The sequence below is a fragment of the Poromitra crassiceps genome (assembly GCF_964638095.1).
Source record: "Poromitra crassiceps genome assembly, chromosome: 21".
NCBI lineage: Eukaryota > Metazoa > Chordata > Actinopteri > Beryciformes > Melamphaidae > Poromitra > Poromitra crassiceps.
The window spans coordinates 15,337,242-15,345,097 of NC_139638.1; the positions used below are offsets into that span (position 1 = coordinate 15,337,242).

General features: G+C 43.7%; 1 protein-coding gene across 1 annotated transcript in view; it reads right to left on the reverse strand.

The window, feature by feature from the left end:
* The window catches only part of dbh (dopamine beta-hydroxylase (dopamine beta-monooxygenase)), a gene marked incomplete at its 3' end in the record, with an annotated part of 67,416 nt that overhangs the window by 14,798 nt on the left and 44,762 nt on the right, over window positions 1–7,856 (reverse strand). The window contains exon 12 of the mRNA XM_083657338.1: window positions 7,501–7,851. Coding sequence (XP_083513464.1) covers window positions 7,501–7,851 — 351 coding nt within the window. The remainder of the gene's footprint in view (window positions 1–7,500; window positions 7,852–7,856) is intronic.

The following is a 7,856-nucleotide window of genomic DNA, read 5'->3' on the forward strand; positions in this document are numbered from 1 at the left end:
GTGTGTGTGTGTGTGTGTGTGTGTGTGTGTGTGTGTGTGTGTGTGTGTGTGTGAGAGAGAGAGGGAGAGAGAGGGGCAAAGAGGTGCATTTCATTTTTAGTGCAAATACATAAGAAGGAGATGAAAGAGCATAAAAGAGGAGGATGTGATTGAAGGGGGCGGGGCAGAGGGTATAGGGGTGAGGGGGAATCGGATGCATCTGTGTTACTTCATATTAAATCACATATTCACATCAAAACAGATCGTTGTCAGATCTGTGACATCATTTCACTTATTCTTTAGGTCTTGAGAATCTGTAAACCATCCTGCCTCTTTTGTTATTTTGTTAGAGTTACTGTAAAACATCAAATACAACTCCCCATACATTCACCTTTCCACAAGACCAAGTACCATTACATTAGAAACAGGAAACAGAATAAATACATGCACCAACATCTTAAATAACAGCATCACTTTACGTGACTGTGTCACCCTCTCTTCCCTCAGAAGGCCAACACTACACTGCAAAGCACATTCCCCAATCCCAGGTTTCCACTGACTCTCCACAGCCATTTTATAATAATATGCAAACTCCAATTTCTAAGCCAGCTATATAGTTTAGTCAGGACCAACAATAAAACCTGCTAATAACGCCATTTGAATTGAATTGAATTGAATTGAGAGAGAGAGAGAGAGAAAAAGAGAGAGGGGCAGAGGGAGAGAGGGAGAGGGAGTGGGAGGGGGTGGAGAGGGAGAGAGGGGGGGGGGGGCGGACAAAGGGAGAGAGAGAGGGACAAAGAGGGAGAGAGAGAGAGGGGCAAAGAGGGAGAGAGACAGACAGAGAGAGAGAGACAGAGAGAGACAGAGAGAGACAGAGAGAGAGAGAGACAGAGAGAGAGAGATTGTGTAATGTGTTGAATGTGTGTGTAATGTAATCATTACTTTTGTTTAATTGTTTTCTGATGCTTTGGCAATATTGTTGTCGTGACATTCATGCCAATAAAGCGATTTGAATTGAATTGAATTGAATTGAGAGAGAGACACAGAGAGAGTGGGGAGACAGAGAGAGAGACAGACAGAGAGACAGAGAGAGAGAGACAGAGAGAGAGACAGAGAGAGAGAGACAGAGAGAGAGACAGAGAGAGAGACTGAGAGAGAGAGACAGAGAGAGACAGAGAGAGAGACAGACAGAGAGACAGAGAGAGAGAGACAGAGAGAGAGACAGACAGAGAGACAGAGAGAGAGAGACAGACAGACAGACAGACAGAGAGAGAGAGAGAGTGGGGAGACAGAGAGAGAGAGAGACAGAGAGAGAGACTGAGAGAGAGACAGACAGAGAGACAGAGAGAGACAGACAGAGAGACAGAGAGAGAGAGAGACAGAGAGAGAGACAGACAGACAGAGAGAGAGAGAGAGACAGACAGACAGACAGACAGACAGACAGAGAGAGAGAGTGGGGAGACAGAGAGACAGACAGAGAGATAGAGAGACACAGACAGAGACAGAGACAGACAGACAGACAGACAGACAGACAGACAGACAGACAGACAGAGAGAGAGAGTTAGATGTCTGTACCACAGCAGTGACCTTCGAGCAGCTAGTAAATGTTCCCTGTGGGAAGAGAGAGACAGATGGAGCAAGAAGAGGAACAGAGAAGAGGCTCAAAGTGCTTTTATAAAAGAAGGTAGAGACGACAGACAAGGAGGAAGAGGCATCAAATAAAGAAGAGAAGACAACAGAGGGACTTTGCAGTGACGCGTGTGTGACGGCTTGGATGTCTAAAGTCCACAGGGATACAGAGGAGGAAACAGGAAGAGATTGTAGAGGAGACATGGCTGCAGTTAGGCGCTTAGGACAGCTGGGTGGAGCTACTGTATAAATGGTTGAGGTGATAGTGTGGACTCAACTCAAGCTCCCTCCCTCCAGACCGCTCATAGGAGACGACGCTGAATGCAAAGATGGAAGTTTTACAAATCTCTTAAGCTGGAGTATTTCTCTGACTGGGCTATAGTGCCAAAATGTCCCCGTGTGGGATACAATGGAGGAGCAGGGAGGGAGATGGCAGTCAATTACCCTTTCCAGATGAACGTGGCCTATTTGACAAAGTCCCGTTTGCACTCGGCGTTAACCGAGCTCGCCGTTTCAGCCGGCAGCTGACTCGGAGTCAGGAGTCCCTGTTCTCTGTGGGTCCAAATAGTACTACAGGTATGTAAGAGACACATATAGATCCCATATCACCAAATCTGATCTGAAGTTCACTTCCTATAATTGGATATGAACCAAAGTGAAGGTACTGTATCTCAATTCCGGCCCAGAAATGTTCCTTTGCGTACCAGAAACGGGTTAGAACGATACCAGAGAAGACGAAGAGACAAACGTTCAGCGTCTCAAAGTCTTTGCTTGGTTCCTCGAGGCTGTACCACTACATACGAGCAGTGTCCTTCCTGTCAGCTGTGATGAGATCTGGCCTCAGATCTGATCACAGCAGGGATGTATCTTCTTCTGTGCTTCATCTCTGCTATCCAGCTGTACAAGTCAATAACATCTAGCAAGTAGACTCGCGCCCACTCTCCCTTAAGAGAAAAGATGGGATTCAGTCAGTAGTAAAGACTGGCCCATCTGCAGTCTGTACAACTTTATTTTATTTTATTTCTTACATAATATGAAAGTGCAGAATGTAACCTTTCAAATGGTGTGTCATACATTGTTGAAGATTTCCCTGAAAGTTGGTGAACGAGCTTGGTTTTCCCTGAACAAGCTTAGTTTGCTAACAAATTCTAAGGATTTACTATAGTGATCCTAAAACTGCTGGTTGCTATATTGAGTGGGTTCTTCAACATCTAAACTTGCGTAGTGTGAAAAAAGTTTTTTTCTTTACAACCTTTTATCTTGATTTGTGCGATTTCATGGTTGCCTACTTGTTAGCCCTTTCACTAAACCATGTCACATAACTGTATAGTGCAGTTTAGCTGTCTGTCTCTCTGCACCTACACAGACGCTCCCTGTCTGTCTCTCTGCACCTACACAGACGCTCCCTGTCTGTCTCTCTGTACCTACACAGACGCTCCCTGTCTGTCTCTCTGCACCTACACAGACGCTCCCTGTCTGTCTCTCTGCACCTACACAGACGCTCCCTGTCTGTCTCTCTGCACCTACACAGACGCTCCCTGTCTGTCTCTCTGCACCTACACAGACACTCCCTGTCTGTCTCTCTGCACCTACACAGACGCTCCCTGTCTGTCTCTCTGCACCTACACAGACACTCCCTGTCTGTCTCTCTGTACCTACACAGACGCTCCCTGTCTGTCTCTCTGCACCTACACAGAGCTACACTGAGGTCAAACAAGATACCAAACAGTTCAAGTCTGTGTCCACTGGAGGCACTGGTTGTAGCTTCTACTGATGTTAGGAGACTATTGAAAATCCATTTGAAGCACAGTGCTCCTGTACTAAAAGTGAACTGATTTCCTTTAGTTACTGTGAAAAGCATGCTGTTTTGTGAAGAAGAAGGAAAAAGGTTTCCTGGTAGCCATGCTAAATCATCATGTTGATGACATGTCAGGAGGAACATGACATGTGACTCCACACCAGAGGTGGCACTATACCTATATGTTGCACTGGGGCCCGCAACAGTTTAGGGCCTGCGCACACGGCCCATTCACTCTCACCACTATCGTCAAAGAGCATGGAAGGAAAGAGACGACACTCCGGCCATTTTTGGAAACAGAATGCGCCTCGCAGTGGTCAGCTGCGGTAGCGCGGGCCCCTATAATCAGCCTCTCTAAACAGTAACTCAACGGGAGAACACTCTAAATTTCGTGGATTCACATCTTTTCTGGGCGTACTGTAAATCTTGATTGAAGTGGTGTAGTGCAGGGATGTAAAACAACAACCATATTGTGGAAACTAAGCAAAATTTTTCTTTTTTTTCTTTTAGTTTTTCAAGAACTATAGTAAATGCAAAGGACCCGAGGTTAAAACCACGGCAACGCACTTCTGACGGAGTGGACGACAGCCGCATTTGCGCAAACTGTTTACAGGTTAGTAGCTTCTTGTTAAATTTGGATTCTGTCAGTTTTCATTGTCAGTCAGTTTTTTACAGACAGCCGAATTATAGTTGAGGCTTTCCTCCTCTCCCAAACCCGGTCTCGGTCATTAGAACTGGTAAAAACACTATAAAGCAGTTTGTTAAAACTCGCCAATTTCCCTACAAATACACGCTGCCTTTTACGGGAGGTGTGCCACGTGGGTGCAGAATAGGATGAATGGATGTTTGATGAGGATAAGCACAGTTTTTACAGTAGCCTAATATAGTTTTATAAGTGTATATGGTTTATATGTTTACAGTTTTATAAAGTACACTGCCATTGAATAAATAAGTAAATAGTATAGGCTAAGTAAATAGAATAGACCAAGATTTGCAATACGCCCGGAAAAGATGTTAATCCTGCAGTTTGTGTTGTCGCGCAAATGGCTGTCATCCACTCCGTCAGAAGTGCGTTGCTGTGTTTTTAACCTCGGGTCCTTTTCATTAGCTATTTATCTTGAAAAAACTAAAAGAAAAAAAAGAAAAATTTTGCTTAGTTTCCACAATATGGTTGTTGTTTTACATCCCTGCACTACACCACTTCAATCAAGATTTGCAGTACGCCCGGAAAAGATGTGAATCCACGAAATTTAGAGTGTTCTCCCGTTGAGTTACTGTTTAGAGAGGCTGATTATAGGGGCCCGCGCTACCGCAGCTGACCACTGCGAGCCTGTGCGAGGTTCTTTTGGCGCTGTCACGCTTCCAAAAATAAAAAATGGCGGAGGCTGCTGGGCGCTGATGTTGCAATGGGGCAATATGGAGCTGTCATTTCTTTCCATAAAAGTTCTTTGCTATCGTATCATAAAACCTTCCAGATCTATGAAAGTGAGCCGCTAAGCTTTACCAGGAAGCAGTAACTATAGAGCCAATGCATCTGCCCCATGGTGTCACATGACATTAGATCATTCATTCACCCAATAACAATACAATAAAAACACAAATCAGTTTTACATAGTGTTTTATAGTGTCAAGGTGTGTTGTCACTGACTGAATATATTTTCATCTGTGCTGCTCCAACAGCACATTTTGTCAATAGGCCTCTAGCACAGCGCTGTGTTTTGCAGACCACTGACTCGTTACACCACCGCTCCACATGAACACTTCATTATTGTGGCTCTTGGTTGGGAGAAAAGCAGGCTCCCACCCTGTTCCTCTCAGGAACAGCAAAGTGCATCTAATGGAGGAATTGGATGAAGATGTTTTTCAGTGGAGGAAGACACTCAAATTGATATTGGATTCAAGCTCACATTAATCCATTTATGCCGTAGGCAACATCTGACAGGATGCTGGCTCTAGCGTCATAGTTCATCAAATCATGAGTCTAGAGAATATTGCAGTAAAATATTATTCTTGACTATGATGAATTACCATTCACTGTGCTCTTACTCATCAATATTTCAGCATAAATACAAATTCAGAAAATACTAAAAATGATGATAAAATTGAACGATACATTGTTGTTTAAATGTTTTCATTGCATGTATTGAGAGTGCTTTCCATAAAAGAATGCAGAGAGTATACTATTCATTTCACAGTTTCTGCAGAACTAGTAGCATTTCCATTGTGTGTTTGTGTGTGTGTGTGTGTGTGTGTGTGTGTGTGTGTGTGTGTGTGTGTAGGTGTGTGTGTGTGTGTGTATGTATGTATATATATATATATATATATATATATATATATATATATATATATATATATATATATATATATATATATATACACATACATATATATATATACACATACATATATATATATATATATATATATATATATATTTATTTATTTATTTATTTATTTATTTATTTATTTATCATTACTGAAAGATTCTGTTTTGGATTCCACCTGGTAAAAAAAGTTAATTTACGCCAAAACCAAAAAGAGGCCTTTGGCACATCTCTGTCCTTACAGGATTAAATGTTGATAAGCTAATGCTAATGCGTGCTAATGATTCTCTGATTAATCCTAGCTGTTAGTGCCGTTTGAGTGATTCCAAATGATCAGGGACAGATAACATCCTTTGTGGCTATGAGATCATGAACAAAGCCCCGCCCCCTCCTCGTGTTCGCACAACACCAATCTCACGCCTCAGGGGCCACAGACTGATGAGGAAGAGGAACGCTGCGCCAAAGGAAAACCTCTGCTCCTTAAGAAGTGTCATGTGATACCCGAGAGAGAGAGAGAGAGAGAGAGAGAGAGAGAGAGAAAAAGAGAGAGAGAGAGGGAGAGAGAGAGAGAAAGAGAGGGAGAGAGAGACAGAGAGAGCGAGAGAGAGAGCGAGAGAGATTTGGTTTTCACACCTTCTGTTCAGACCTGCTTGATATTCTATCCTATTCCGAGGCAAGCTATGCCCAAAGCCAGCTACTTTGCAGATTTAAAGCCCCATTATGTAACTTTTTTTTAAACCTTCATATAACAGCTTTTTAATCATTTTGATGGCACAGTGACTTCGAACAGGGAGAACAGCAGCTCTGTCATTCACAGCGCCCCCTGAAGGCCTGTTCCTGCACTTTGGATTTTTGGTGGCTGCCTCCTGGAGCGGCTTGACAGCATCAAGTTGCCTGGAACTTTTAACTCCATTCGAGCTCCTTCAAATTAAATGTTTTCTGCTCGCAAACTAATGGAATACTTTTATTGTGAAATCCGTATACGAAGTAAAACGTGTTTTGCTTGCTAGCTTGATTAGCGGCCCAATTAGCTACTTCTCTCACTAAAACAAGACGAGACAACAGCATCTGAGGATATTGGGAGCTATTTTCCCCCCAGCGAATCAGTTATAAACACTGCAGAAAGGTAAGCAAAGTAGAGTACAAGCAGAGACAGTAAAATGAGGCTGATATTTGAACGTACAAACAGGGAAGTGTAGCATTTATTAACGTCAGCATCTGTAACTGTGGGGGCGCAGTTTCCCCAAATAGAAAAAACAACATAATGGGGCTTTAAAGGAACACTCCGCCCATTTTCAACCAGCTTTGTATCATTAGAACATCAGTAGTATATCAGAAAACTGTAAACGGTTTTGAAGTCTGTCATTTAGTTTGACAGTTATTGAGTGTTAAAGTGTGGACCAGTGACATCACTGGTCCACACTAACTCAAATTAATAACTCATTAACTCAAATCAACTCTCAATAACTGTCAAACTATTCATCATTCATCTAGTTTGACAGTTATTGAGAGTTGATTTGAGTTAATGAGTTATTAATTTGAGTTAGTGTGGACCAGTGATGTCACTGGTCCACACTTTAACACTCAATAACTGTCCAATTAAATGACAGACTTCAAAACAGTTTACAGTTTTCTGATATACTACTGATGTTCTAATGATACAAAGCTGGTTGAAAATGGGCGGAGTGTTCCTTTAACTCCACACATCTTTTAGTTGGTTTACATGTTCAGACTGATTGACTAAAACACATCATCCACCGGGCCGCTTACCCCAAAGTAGCTCTTGTCCCGGTCGTACCACAGCACCACCAGGTCGGCGTTGGTCAGCTCCCCGCGGTCGGACATCCCCAGCAGCACGCCGTGCCTGAGCTCTGCCACCCGCAGCTCCAGGTACACCTCCTGCCGGGCGTAGCTGATGTTCCAGGCCAGCTGGAGCTCCCCGCCAGGGTCAAGGGGCACGTGGAAAGGCATGGGGAGATGAGGGCGCGCGCCGGGGGGGCTGGACGACTGGCCGGACGGGTCTAGGGCGGTGGCGGGCGCCTGGTACGAAGCCACCAAGATGACGACGAGGGTAGCCAGAGCGGTGAAGTACATTATGGTGATGTCCTGCAGGCGGAGGTTCTTGT